The 14,724-nt window shown below is 43.6% G+C and overlaps 1 protein-coding gene across 1 annotated transcript; it reads left to right on the top strand.

Moving 5' to 3' along the window:
• The first annotated feature begins 234 nt into the window (after positions 1-234).
• Positions 235-14,381, top strand: LOC120735094 (von Willebrand factor A domain-containing protein 7-like). The gene is made up of 18 exons (XM_040034271.1): positions 235-495; positions 942-1,164; positions 1,685-1,892; positions 2,386-2,471; positions 2,588-2,681; positions 6,158-6,286; positions 6,387-6,573; positions 8,390-8,559; positions 8,786-8,898; positions 9,151-9,267; positions 9,630-9,833; positions 9,918-10,053; positions 10,359-10,511; positions 10,642-10,734; positions 11,031-11,140; positions 11,618-11,782; positions 12,045-12,368; positions 13,041-14,381. The coding sequence occupies exons 2-18, from the start codon at positions 970-972 to the stop codon at positions 13,518-13,520; spliced, it is 2,964 nt and encodes a 987-aa protein (XP_039890205.1). The 5' UTR covers positions 235-495; positions 942-969; the 3' UTR covers positions 13,521-14,381.
• The last annotated feature ends 343 nt before the right edge of the window (positions 14,382-14,724 follow it).

The following is a 14,724-nucleotide window of genomic DNA, read 5'->3' on the forward strand; positions in this document are numbered from 1 at the left end:
TCACAAACATTTGAGCATTACCGTTTCTTTTTAACCTACTTTACACTTTTAATCGAGACTACATTCAACTCCATACTCAAACAACTTATACGCTGGAATATTCCTTTAACTGAAATTAGTATTCATAGATTCATGGGATTCTTAGATTCCTTATCTAGGTTTTAGATAAGTGACAGATTAGCAACCGGTACAATATGTGTCATTTTGTTATACATTTACTCATACTCTTGATGTCACACAGATGATAAAACAAAAGCAGTTTGTGTGGGTGTTCTTTGGAATTCATCAGCTTAAGGGAGGCACAAATATAAGAGGAAGGATTCAGAGCACACACACACACCCAAAGCACACTCAGATACAGCCTAGAATTGAAACAGAAAACACACATCTGACTATAGACTATAATCTACTTGAGTAAACAAAGTCTCACACTGAAGTGCTAAAGACTGAATCCTACAAAACTACCTAAGAACGACCTAAGAACGGTTCACACAGGTAAGATGGACAGTGAAACCTTTCTATAGTGTATCATAGAATTATTTTGGCATCTTAAACATATGTTGTACCATCTGTTTTTTTCCTAGTATCCCATTTGTTTTTTCTATATTATTTTCAATATTAATGAATGGAAGTAAATGACCAATGCATTTGTATCAATCGTTTTTACATCTAAGTAAAATCTGAGGTCCAGTATACAATTATCATATGATGTAGTGCTGATGTTAATAGCGTTAATCTGTTTAATAAAATATCAAACATGATAATTTCCACTTACTTTCAATGTGTAATAGTTGCACTGCTTTACATTAATTGCAAAGGCAGTCTCTGTGCTTGATCATATCCTTTTTGTCCCAAAAGGTTGATTCTGTTCAAATTGTCATGACCATTGATGAGAATAAACATTCATGGGGAGTTTCCATCGGGATTTCTTTTTCTTTCAGCATTACCATCCGGCCTACCTGCTTGACTATGACTACCAGGCAGTCAGTCATGCTTCTGGTGGTGCTGGTCCTCTCCCTCCCAGGTCTTATTCATAGCTTTAAACCACTCTTCAACTCAAATTCATTCACCCACCGTGAAATCACACGAATAGCAGTCCTTCGAAAGACAGCAGAGGTCTGCCGAGATATCGCTGCTTCTAAAGGACTGGACTTCAATCTGATTGTGAGTTAGACTTACAAAGAAACACAGCAAGAACAGTGATACATCTGTGCTTCGCTTAGTGTTTAACACTAACGAAAGAATATATGTTATTCTCATTCTAATGTTGTTGAGTGGAGAAATACATCACACACAACATGAATTACATTTTTCTTCGTACAGTTCAGTGTTGTGCTATAAAACCTCGTGTCCTACTATTCATGTTGGTGTCACTTTGATACATCCATCTGCATACATAATGACAAAGATTCTGTTGGATTGTGCTCAAGCAAGCCCAGTCAACAGAGGCCACACTGCTGCCAGTGGCCTCTTATCAAAATTAGTGGTGTCACCAGTGGGACCTGCACTTTATTACTATGTACTATATTACACACAAACTACTTAGCTGGTCATAATTGCTGATGATGAGATAAGACTACTCTTACCTTTAGCGCAATAGTTAGTACTAATTTTGGTTAACATGCGAATAAGATACATAATACATAATACAAGGAGTTGTAATATACAAATTTATTGTCTCCAGATTGATAACAACTTGTCAGCTGGCAAGGTGCAAAGGGCCTGTTCATCTATGGATACCTTCACATCTTTCATTTCCACCATCAAGTTTGAAACTGCCATTGCTTCTATGTACCTCAGCAATGCAGCGGTGGATGGATTTTTTTTCCTGAGTGCAGCGCGCCATTTTGACAATGAGACCTTCCAGGAAGGACGGGATATCATCACTGAAGGTACCTCAAAGCTTGTCAATAATAGTTTAATAATGAAAATAATAATGTTATACTATGTATAACTAACTCATGTGAATGCAGATCTATAGAATTCAACAGCCTAATGAAGAAAAGTGTTTAGAATTAGGGTTTGGTAAATAACAGAAAATCAAAAAACAAAAACTGAAATCTAGAAAGAATTTTTGTAACATTTCTCATTTCAACAAGGTTTGTAGCAATTCCCACAAAAGTCTTACATACTTGAAAGTTCTATATCTAGGGAAGGAAAGTGATGTTACAGATTACTTCAGTACTCAACAAACAAGACTTGTTTGTCAGTTGGAACTGCCAACTTCAATCAGAAATCTTGCAGAATAACATCTTCAACATTCACACACACTGTAACACTGCTTTGAGTGGATAAAGACTGGTGATGTAATGCTGTAATTCAGGTTTTGCAGTGCAGGCTACACTATTGCAGCTTGTGTCTAATCTGTTGTATTTTAATAATAAGGTGCATCTGTGGTGAAGGCGCATGCTAAGATAGAAAACTATATCCGAGGGAGGTGGTCTCTAGGGCAAATCTGTCACACTCTACAGGTACCGATACTTAATTTACTGCTAATTTGTTAAGAATGCTAGATGACAGCATTGTGTAATTAGAACAAAATGCAAAGGTGATATTCTAAATTTGTTTTCATTTTCTGTATACGAAGGACTTCTACAGCCACAGTAACTGGGTGGAGCTGGGAAATAAAGCTCCATACAGTGCTCTGATCAGACCTGACCAACCTCTTAAGAACTTGGCAGGTAGGAGTTGAGAATTCCAGTTTAAATATGATCTAGATTAAATTTGTAGTAGTATTTGTAATGTTTACTTTCAAAATCCATCCATCCATCCATCTTCATCCGCTTATCCGAGGTCGGGTCGCGGGGGTAGCAGCCTAAGCAAAGAGGTCCAGACCTCCCTCTCCCCAGCCACCTCCTCCAGCTTGTCCGGGGGAATACCAAGGCGTTCCCAGGCCAGCCGAGAGATATAATCTCTCCAGCGTGTCCTGGGTCTGCCCCGGGGCCTCCTCCCGGTGGGACATGCCTGGAACACCTCGCCCAGGAGGCGCCCAGGGGGCATCCTTGCCAGATGCCCGAACCACCTCAGCTGGCTCCTTTCGATGTGGAGCAGCAGCTGCTCTACTCTGAGCCCCTCCCGGATGGCCGAACTTCTCACCCTATCTCTAAGGGAGAGGCCAGCCACCCTTCGGAGGAAGCTCATTTCCGCCGCTTGTATCCGCGATCTCGTTCTTTCGGTCACTACCCACAGCTCGTGGCCATAGGTGAGGGTAGGGACGTAGATCGACCGGTAAATTGAGAGCTTCGCTTTTACACTCAGCTCCCTCTTCACCACGACTGACCGGTGCAGCGTCCGCATTACTGCAGCCGCAGCCCCAATCCGTCTGTCGATCTCCGGCTCCCTTCTCCCATCACTCGCGAACAAGACCCCGAGATACTTGAACTCCTCCACTTGGGGCAGGAACTCATCCCCGACCCGGAGTGGGCACTCCACCCTTTTCCGGCTGAGAACCATGGCCTCAGATTTGGAGGTGCTGATCCTCATTCCCGCTGCGTCACACTCGGCTGCGAACCGCTCCAGTGCGAGCTGGAGGCCCTCACCCGATGAAGCCAACAGAACCACATCGTCCGCAAAAATCAGAGATGAGATTCTGAGGCCACCAAAGCGAAAGCCCTCCGCCACTTGGCTGCGCCTAGAAATCCTGTCCATAAAAATTATGAACAGAACCGGAGACAAAGGGCAGCCCTGGCGGAGCCCATCACCCACCGGGAACGAGTCCGACTTATTGCCGGCAATGCGAACCAAGCTCTTGCAACGGTTGTATAGGGATTGAATGGCCCGTAGCAATGGGCCAGACACCCCATACTCCCGCAACACCTCCCACAGGACACCCCGAGGGACACGGTCGAATGCCTTCTCCAGGTCCACAAAACACATGTAGACTGGTTGGGCAAACTCCCATGCACCCTCAAGTATCCTGGAGAGGATAAAGAGCTGGTCCAGTGTTCCGCGACCAGGACGAAAACCGCATTGTTCCTCCTGTATCCGAGGTTCGACTAGCGGACGAACTCTCCTCTCCAGCACCCTGGCATAGACTTTCCCAGGGAGGCTGAGGAGTGTGATCCCCCTGTAGTTGGAACACACCCTCCGGTCCCCCTTCTTAAAGATGGGGACCACCACCCCGGTCTGCCAGTCCACAGGCACTGCCCCTGATCTCCACGCAACATTGCAGAGACGTGTCAACCAAGACAGCCCTACAACGTCCAGCGCCTTCAGGAACTCGGGGCGGACCTCATCAACACCAGGGGCTCTGCCACCAAGGAGTTGTTTAACTGCCTCAGTGACCTCGCCCCCGGAAATTGGCGGGTCATACCCCTCATCCCCAGACTCTGCTTCCTCCTCGGAAGACGTGTCAGTGGGATTAAGGAGGTCCTCGAAGTATTCCTTCCACCGCCCGACAATTTTCTCAGTCGACGTCAACAGCGCTCCGCCAGCACTATACACAGCGCAGGTAGAGCACCGCTTTCCCCTCCTGAGACGCCTGACGGTTTGCCAGAATCTCTTCGAGGCAGTCCGAAAGTCTTTTTCCATGGCCTCTCCGAACTCCTCCCACACCCGAGTTTTTGCTTCAGCCACTGCCCGAGCCGCATTCCGCTTGGCCTGTCGATACCTGTCGGCTGCCTCCGGAGTCCCACAGGCTAACCAAGCCCGATAGGCCTCCTTCTTCAGCCTGGTGGCTCCCTTCACCTCTGGTGTCCACCATTTGGTTCGGGGATTACCACCACGGCAGGCACCAACCACCTTGCGGCCGCAGCTCAATGCAGCAGCTTCGGCAATGGAGACGCTGAACATGGTCCATTCGGACCTCCTTGAATCGCTACCTTATCGTGGTGGAGGGGTTTGTGTGTCCCAGGGATCCCAGTGGCTATGTTGTCTGGGGGCTTTTGCCCCCTGGTAGGGTCTCCCATGACAAACTGGTCCTGGGTGAGGGACCAGACAAAGAGCGATTCAGAAGACCCCCATGAAGAGAATATCGAGGGAACAGTTTACCCTGCCCGGGATAGGGTTACCGGGGCCCCGCCCTGGAGCCAGACCCGGGGAGGGTGCCCGAGGGCGAGCGTCTGGTGGCCGGGCCTTAGTCCATGGGGCCCGGCCGGGCACAGCCCGAAGAGGAGACATGGGCCCATCCTCCCGCAGGCCCACCACCCGCAGGAGGCGCCATAGGGGTCGGGTGCATTGTGAGCCGGGTGGCGGCCAGGAGCGGAGGCCCTGGCGGACCGACCCCCGGCTGCCAAGACTGGCAATAGGGACATGGAATGTCACCTCTCTGGTGGGGAAGGAGCCTGAGTTGGTGCGTGAGGTTGAGAGGTACCGGCTAGATATAGTTGGGCTCACCTCTACGCATTGTCTGGGCTCTGGAACCAGTCTCCTGGAGAGGGGCTGGACTCTGTCTCAGTCTGGAGTTGCCCCTGGTGAGAGGCGGCGGGCTGGGGTGGGTATTCTTATATCCCCTCGGCTTGCTGCCGGTACGTTGGGGTTTTTCCCGGTGGACGAGAGGGTTTGCTCCCTGCGCCTTAGGGTCGGGGAACGGGTCCTGACTGTCATCTGCGCTTATGCGCCGGGTGGCAGTTCAGAGTACCCAGCCTTCTTAGAGTCCCTGGGGGGGGGGTGCTGGAAGGTGCTCCACCTGGAGACTCTGTTGTCCTGCTGGGAGACTTCAATGCTCACGTGGGTAACGACAGCGAGACCTGGAGGGGCGTGATTGGGAGGAACGGCCTCCCTGATCTGAACCCGAGCGGTGCTTTGTTATTGGACTTCTGTGCTAATCACAGTTTGGCCATAACGAACACCCTGTTCGAACATAAGAGTGTTCATAAGTGCACGTGGCACCAGGATGCTCTAGGCCGTAGGTCGATGATCGATTTTGTAATCGTATCACCAGACCTGCGACCATATGTTCTGGACACTCGGGTAAAGAGAGGGGCTGAGCTGTCAACTGATCACCACCTGGTGGTGAGTTGGATCAGGTGGCGGGGGAGGACGCTGGACAGACCTGGTGCACCTAAACGCGTAGTGAGGGTGTGCTGGGAACGTCTAGCAGAGGCCCCAGTCCGCGAGATCTTCAACGCACACCTCCGGCAGAGCTTCAACAGCATTCCGAGGGAGACTGGACTCCTATGTCAATATTTTTTTTCTTATTTATTTGATATTTCTGCAGGACAAAATACTCCAACTTGCAGAAGTTGCGTAGGAGAGAACTGTACCAACAACATTCTGCCTGATGTGCTGAACCAGGGACTTCTGACTTCAGGCTACTTTAACCTAATCTCCTCATCAAAACCTACAGGTAACTTGGAGCAATCATCTCTTTTGATGTGTTATGATAAAGTCTTTGTATGTTTTCAATATCTCTTGACAAAATGATAAAATGTTATCCCTGTTCAAAGGTAAATGCAGTCACGGTGGATCTGCTGATCGCACAAGCAGGAGGGATCCAGTGGGCGGGATCAATAAGGATACACTTGATTCCAGTCATGGCTTCCGTCACAATGAAGCAGCTAATCTGGCTATTCGTGCCACCATGGAGCTTCTGGAGGACATCAGATTAGCAGCTGGAGACACAAACTTCACGAGGTAAAGCTAGCTCTCAAGTGTCACACAAGAGGAAACAAATGTGGGGAAAATGGAGCGGAAGCACATGATAAAAAAATAAACATTTAAACATTCCTGCGCCTCTTGCTTTTTATTGAATTGATCATCATTTTTAGATTAGATTTAGATGAGGGGGATTTTTAAAAAAAAAGGTATTTCTGTGCATGGAGCTATATTTTTCTGCATCTCAAATACAGACGTTGTAGACTGCCACCATTTCTGTTTCAGTTTCTAGTGGCCTTTTTATAAGCTTCATCTTACCTGACAGAGAAGTGTCAGAGCTGTGGTCTTCTGTTGCTGTAGATAGCCTACTTCAAGGTTAGAGGTGTTGTGCATTCAGAGATGGTCTTCTACATAGTGAGTGGTTATTTCTGTCTTATTCACCTAAAGCACTCTGGTCACCGGTCTCTTGTAACCTCTGACATCAACAAGACATTTTCACTCAGAGAACTGCAGCTCACTGGATATTACCATCTCTGTAAACACTGGAGATGGTTATGTGGCAAAATCAAAGTCGATCAGCAGTTTTCTGCAGCACTCAGACCAACTTGTCTGGCAGCAACAACTAAGCCACGTTCTAAGTCACTTAAATCTTCCTCTCCTTTTCTGATGCTCGGTTAAAACTTCAGATCATCATGGACATGTTCACATGCCTAAATACATGGGGTTCATGCAATGTGACCTGATAGTTGTGTTAACGAGGAGTTAAACAGGTGTTCCTAATAAGTGTATTTTTCCCTGCTAATGAATTAAGCATCAATGAAACCATAGTTTCATTGATGCTTAATTGATGCTTGTGAAAAAAGAAAATGCATAGGCTTTGACAATCATCATACTCTTAAAGACTACTGCTTCATCATGCGTAGCTGCTGTTAGCACCACTCCAGTCTGTGTTCTCATCTCTGATTTTTGTGGATGATGTGGTTCTGTTGGCTTCATCGGGTGGGGGCCTCCAGCTCGCACTGGAACCGAGTGTGAAGCAGCGGGAATGAGGATCAGCACCTCCAAATCTGAGGCCATGGTTCTCAGCCGGAAAAGGGTGGAGTGCCCACTCCGGGTCGGGGATGAGTTCCTGCCCCAAGTGGAGGAGTTCAAGTATCTCGGGTCTTGTTCGCGAGTGATGGGAGAAGGGAGCCGGAGATCGACAGATGGATTGGGGCTGCAGCCTCAGTAATGCGGACGCTACACCGGTCCGTCATTGTGAAGAGGGAGCTGAGTGTAAAAGCGAAGCTCTCAATTTACCGGTCGATCTACGTCCCTACCCTCACCTATGGCCACGAGCTGTGGGTAGTGACCGAAAGAACGAGATCGCGGATACAAGCGGCAGAAATGAGCTTCCTCCGAAGGGTGGCTGGCCTCTCCCTTAGAGATAGGGTGAGAAGTTCGGCCATCCGGGAGGGGCTCAGAGTAGAGCCGCTGCTGCTCCACATCGAAAGGAGCCAGCTGAGGTGGTTCGGGCATCTGACAAGGATACCTCCTGGGCACCTCCTAGGTGAGGTGTTCCGGGCATGTCCCACCGGGAGGAGGCCCCGGGGCAGACCCAGGACACGCTGGAGAGATTATATCTCTCGGCTGGCCTGGGAACGCCTTGGTATTCCCCCGGATAAGCTGGAGGAGGTGGCTGGGGAGAGGGAGGTCTGGGCCTCTCTGGTTAGGCTGCTGGCCCCGCGACCTGGCCTCGGATAAAGCGGATGAAGATGGATGGATGGATGGATGAAACCATAGTTTCAAAGAAACCAGATTAATAATACGAAAATATGTAATTTGTTGTTGTTTTTTCTCATGTTTGTTTCTACAGACTGATGGGCCTCTCCCAGTCTCCTGTGTTGTGTTTTGTCATAGACACAACAGGAAGTATGAGTGATGACATTGATGAAGCAAAGAGGGTTTCTTTTGAGATCATTGACAGAAAAAGGGGAACAGGAGAGGAACCCTCTGGTTATATATTGGTACCTTTCAATGACCCAGGTAGATCATTTACAGGTTGAATTTGTGCTTTGTTACGTAGAAAAGATGTTGTTTGAAAAGAATATTGTAATAATGATTATTACATTATTATAGACTTAATTTGGGAGTTAATTTTCTTTTTTCCATATGAATGAGAATATAATAGCAGCTGTGTTTGTAGCAAATCTTTAAAAGAGCAAATGTGTCACTTTGAACATTTTTTTAAATTTTATTCTTCTATGTGCAGATTTTGGACCAATAGTTATGACATCTAATGCAGACATCTTCAAAGGAAAGATCAACAGTTTGACTGCGGCTGGAGGAGGAGATACCCCAGAAATGGCCTTGTCTGGACTGCAGGTGCTAACAACACAACAAACTGTTTTCTACTTTAGACAAAAGTTTAAAAACATCATATTTGATTTGGGAGAAAAAAATGGTATAGAAAAAGTATAGACACAGTGTTCTCAGAATGACCTTTTGTTATTAAACACGTGTAGTTGAGGTGGCCAGAAATGCCACTTTTCACTCAGACTGTATTTTTTTTTATTATTATTATTAATTATTAATTGTTGATACTTTGTCCTGTCTTTCATACAAATAATATTGAAGCTTGCACTGACAGCAGCTCCACCCTTCTCTGAGATTTTTCTCTTCACTGATGCTCCAGCTAAAGACGCCCACCTGAAAAACACCATTATTGCTCTTATAGAGAGCACCAAATCTCAGGTAAGAGTAAACTTTGTATCATCCTTGCTCTTAAAAATGTCATTTTTGGCATGTAACATCTGATAATTTGTATAACATTTGTCTTGAAATGAAGAACATTATCTGAAGTTTGGAGGGACCAAACTTTTTAAACAGGTGCCCCACACACCTGTATGTGTGTTTTTTTCTGTGCTCCAACCTCCTTTCCTTTGCATGTTTTTCATCGTCTGTCAAGGCTGCCAGGCCCGAAAGCTGCTGCCTCTGGCCTAGCTCATTGATTACCATTCATCTTTCATCTTCATTATCAATAAATGTTTTCCACTTAGGCTTGTGGTCCTTGATAGTGAAAAGAACTTTTAAGATTTTTTTCCTCATGCTTGCAGGTTACTTTCATGCTCACAGGCTTTGCAGCAGGTCGACGGCGCCGCAGAACCTCTCAGGGTGTGGCTCCACGTGTAATGGGTCGATCTGCTGTCCAGTTATACCAAGACCTAGCTCAAGCTTCTGGAGGTCAGGCCATTCAGGTCACTAAGTCAGAACTCTCTCTGGCTACCAGTGTTATAGTAGACTCATCAGCCAGCGCTGTGGTAAGACATCAATCAAGAGAATCATATCTGACTGAAGATCACACTGTGTGAGGAAATGTGATGTTTCTCTCCTTTTTCTCTTAGGTGACAGTTTTTCAGGCATCAAGGAATCCTGGAAGGCCTGACAGTTTTAATTTTACTGTTGACAGCTCATTACAGAACATAACAGCTTACATCACAGGAGACTCTGCTCTCACCTTCAGCCTCACCAGCTCCACAGGTTTTGTCATCATAAATGTCTGTTTACCCTGTAGCAAATATGATAGAAATTTAAACTCATGTATGCAAATTGAATGCATATAGTATATTATTATACTATAGTGAATATTTATAGTATATATATACATATTATTTATTTATTTTTAATTTAATGAGAAGGTTCACGAAACACATTTTCTGCCGAGTATTTCATGGTTCAGGCTTTTAATTCTAAGGCTCTATTTGATGCATTTGTTTTATTAAACTTCTACTTCTTACACAGTCATGTTGAAAACACCTTTATAATAGTTTGTCCCTCTCCTCCAGGTGTATCTCAGACTTCCAGTCAGTCCAGTGGTCCTTTGGCATTTGTCACCACAGCAGGAAACTTGCGTCGTTTAAGCCTCAACACTGATAATGAAACGGGCCTATGGCAACTCAGTGTTAGCTCAAGTAACCCTTACCTAGTTAAGGTTACAGGTCAGTATTATGGAAGCTTATTTTTAGGCTCTGAGTTACATGAAATGTTTTAGAAAAAATGTATTTACAAGGTCTGTTTCTACTTCTGAACATACGTATTCCATCCCTTCTGATCTATTTTGTGTATCAGGTCAAAGTTTAGTGGACTTCATTTATAACCTTGTCGAAGAGCATGAGGGAGCCCATGGGGACTTCAGTGTAAAAGAAGGACGTCCTCTCTCAGGTCAGGCTACTTTTATTGTGACTGTTTGTTCATTTTTATAGTTGTAAAGTTCTGTTGTGGTAGACAATTTTCTACATTTTCCAAAGAGTCATCTTTTAATCAACAATCATTTGTCTTGAAAAAGTCACTCTGTGCCCAAAGGTTTATGCTACATCATGTTATAGTCAGTACAGTTTAAACTTAACTATACTAGTCCTTTAGCTTACCTTTTTTATTTGTGCAGGTTGTGTTTCGCTTTAAGGGCATGTCATACTGATACTCATTTAGTTACCTTTTTTTCTTCACCTGTCTTTCAGGTGGTAATACCAGCTTCTTGATCACTGTGACAGGAAGTGAAACAGTAAAGGTCACAGAAGTCACACTGTTTGACAGCTCAGGTCCAAAAGAGGTCAAAGGATCATTGCAGGTGTGAGGCCGTCTATCTGACAGATAAGGCTTAGTTGAAGTTGGAGTCATGCATTAATCCCAAGTGTCACCAGCAAATCTACAACACAATGACTGAAAAAGAAAAAAAACATAGTGTTCATTGGTCCAATAGAAATCACGAGCTGTGCATAAACCTCAGTGAAATGAATAAGCACTTACTTGAAATGATAATATTACTACATACTACAGAGATATTGTTGGCATTTCAGAGCTTAATTAATATTGTGTGAATTTACAAGGCAGAAGTTTTAATTTTAATTAAATGAAGGCTGCTATTTTTTGCTACACTATTTAATAGCAGCCAATTTTCAAACCTTAAATACATGAATGTCCTGCAACATCCACAAATAGTCCTCGCACTCGCCCTACCCTGCCATAAGGATGTAGTCATATATTGTTTGGTTTGGTTACTGTTAATCTGTTGACAATGCATGTCGCTGCTTTTTCTCTCATGCAGTCATTAGGAAGCAACGATTTCCTGGTGACATTTAGTGGAATCCCAGCAGGTGAGTTTGTGCTTATCCTGAAAGGAGAGGACAGCAGCTCCACTTCCAGGTCCACTTCAAGCAGCTTCCAGAGACAAGCGTCCACACAGATCAAGACCTCCAGCATCTCTGTCACTGTGAGATCAGTTAATGTGTGCTTTCTGAAGAATCCTTAACCTCACCATAAGTAAACTGAAACATTTTTACATTGATTTTTTTTAACTTTATATAATTTGTAATAGCCATCTATGTAAATAAGTCTACAATCATAAACAACAGCCATTCCTACTGTGCTTCTTTCAGTGTGAAGTCATGTCATTATGCATCAACATATTATTATCTACAATCTTTAAAAAAAAAAAAATTCCCCTGCTCCTCTCCCTCTCTCTTCTTGTCCAGGCCCAAGCCAATAATACCAACATCGAGCCGGGCACCACTATCTCCATCCCCTTCTCAGTCGCCACAACTGCTGATGGAGTTATAACTGACACTGCAACTGAGACATTTACAGTGCGAGTCAGCAATGACCGCAGTTATACTTCCACTTCACCCAGCAGTGTTACTACTGTTACAGGCAGTGGTGGTAAAGCCACTGGCACCGTGACCCTAACGGCTCCATCCAGTGCTGCATCAGGAACAGACGTGACCCTCACCATTGAGGCAGAAAACGCCGCTGCCACCGACATCAACTATGTAGTTCTCAGGTTTTCTGTGAGTGCTAAGGTGAGTGATAATGGTTAGAATATTTTTCAACATTATTCTTAATTCTGTAATAATTAATGATCACGTACATAATATATCAAAAATAAATTTTTGTTATTTTTATTTCAAATGAAAGATTAAATTTCACACGCAATTCGTTTTAATATTGTTGTCTTGCAGTTACAGTAAGGCTTTATGTGTCATACTTCTCTTGTGAATCATTATACATTAATTGAAACTGAATAAGTTAAATTGTTTGTCATGGGTTGCTAGACAAGGACACAAATGCCAGACTGGCTGAAAAAAAGTAAAACACACCTTTATGTATAAGAAAGACACACGAGAAACACATCACAAAAATGAAAAAGGGAGAACTGAGGATATTAATACTCAAATGATGATTAGGTGAATGTGGAACAAGCGGGTAAACAAACAAGTGCAAACAATCAAGGACGAGATAAAGAAAGTAAAACTAAATGCAAGACAAAAATAGTATTAAAATAAGACAGAAATGTGAGAGCAATCAGCACAAAGGCAAATACCCAACAAGAAAGACATGGGAGGCGGGATAAACTGAATCTAATTGACACGCAAAGATCTAATTAGTGGTTTTTTTTTCTTTTTATCTTTAATAACTGGTGTGACACATACCCAACCCAGTTCTTTTCATTCTTTTCATATTTCTGTCTCCAGGTGACAGATGTTAACCGTCCAGTTTGCCAGGTAGTCAACACATCAACCTGTGCCTCCACTTCATTGCTTTGTGCTTCCTCCCAGTGGGAGTTCATTGCCAATTTCACTGATGGCATCAATGGAACTGGCATTGAGAGTGTAACCATCAGCCAAGGGAATGGTACTCTGAATATGAGCACAGTGGTTGAAGCAGGGGGTGAGAATATTACGCTGGTTACCTACACTGCCTCCTGCTGCTCACCGATTGTGGAGCTGACTGCTGTAGATAGTGTAGGAAATGTGGGGACATGTGTGGGACAGGCTAGAGTGCTTACCACACCTCCTCCTACGACAACGACCCCTGCAACTACAACGACCCCTGCAACTACAACTACCCCTGCAACTACATCTGCAGCTCAAACAACATCCACCGGAGGGTACACTTTGAACATATCAACCATTGTTTGGCTCACTGTTGTGTTCTCTGTACTTTGGAAGTAAAAGAGAACAAATGGAAATTGCACTGTATTTGTAATTTGTGACATATGAGCCAAGTGACCCATCTTTGATTGCTGAGCTGAAATGGCTATGAAGCAACACACTGAGAAAAGTATCTTTAAATACTAACACCTTCTATTACCCAGGCATGTTTTTGTGTTTAAATTGTAAACACTTTAAATACATCAACTTTTTGGCCTGTTAATTTCTGTAATTTCCTAGAATAAATTATGTAGTAAACAAGATTATAAAGTGATTCCACTACATAAAATCAGCATTAATGTTCTCTCTTATATTTCTACAGTCAGTCTTTGCATAGGTGGAAATACAGTATCAAATTATTTTCAACCTGTCCACTTAACGGAGCAATTTCTTAGTTTCGAAAGATGCTTTTTCATTCCACAGTATCATGTAAACAGCCATTACTTCCTTTTCTTACCTGCTCCTGGTATCTCTTTCTTGTCTCTGAGAAGTCACCAATCCAGACATCCCTTTCTTTGTGTGTTACCAATGTAGATTTGTAACAACCTACTGAAATACAACATTATATATATATGAACACATACATATAAAAAAATGTTGACTTTAATTAACAAGTATCACTTAATTGTCTCATTATTAAAGAGGTTACAGATTATAATGGTGTTCCTGCGGTCATTAATGGAGAATTATTTTATATTTTTCTTACATTGAAAACACGAACAGATGTGAACTCATTATTTCTCACAGCTTTATTGACTAGATGAACCTTTTTGCAGTTTTCCAGAAACAGTTATTTCCCTAAAATAGAAATCTTTCTTGTAGAGGTTAGTTTTCCCAGGAACTACCTGGCAACTGGACTAAAGCACAGGAAAAAGTTCCAGTGACAAACCAGGGAAAGCATCTGGATTCTCACTGTAGCACCAAGAAAAAACACCATTTAATATGTTAGAAGTGTGCTAAATTATTCTTGAGTGGTTTAACTTTGCCTCTATATTTGGATTCCAAAGCATATTAATAATGTAGTTATTATTACTCAGCTAGAGACTGGAAGGTCATTTTACAATTACAGTTTCTTTCTTTTGAAAGTATTCTGCAATATTTTGGTTATTCAACAATGCACCAATAAAGTTGAACAGTACTTAATTAGTGAACATAATAAGTAATGTATAAATATACATAAATGGAGTCATATGAAAAAGAAAGTGCTCAACTTTCAATTGTAATG

The sequence above is a fragment of the Simochromis diagramma genome, unplaced genomic scaffold (genome assembly GCF_900408965.1).
Source record: "Simochromis diagramma unplaced genomic scaffold, fSimDia1.1 OVJJ01000747.1, whole genome shotgun sequence".
NCBI classification, from domain to species: Eukaryota; Metazoa; Chordata; class Actinopteri; order Cichliformes; family Cichlidae; genus Simochromis; species Simochromis diagramma.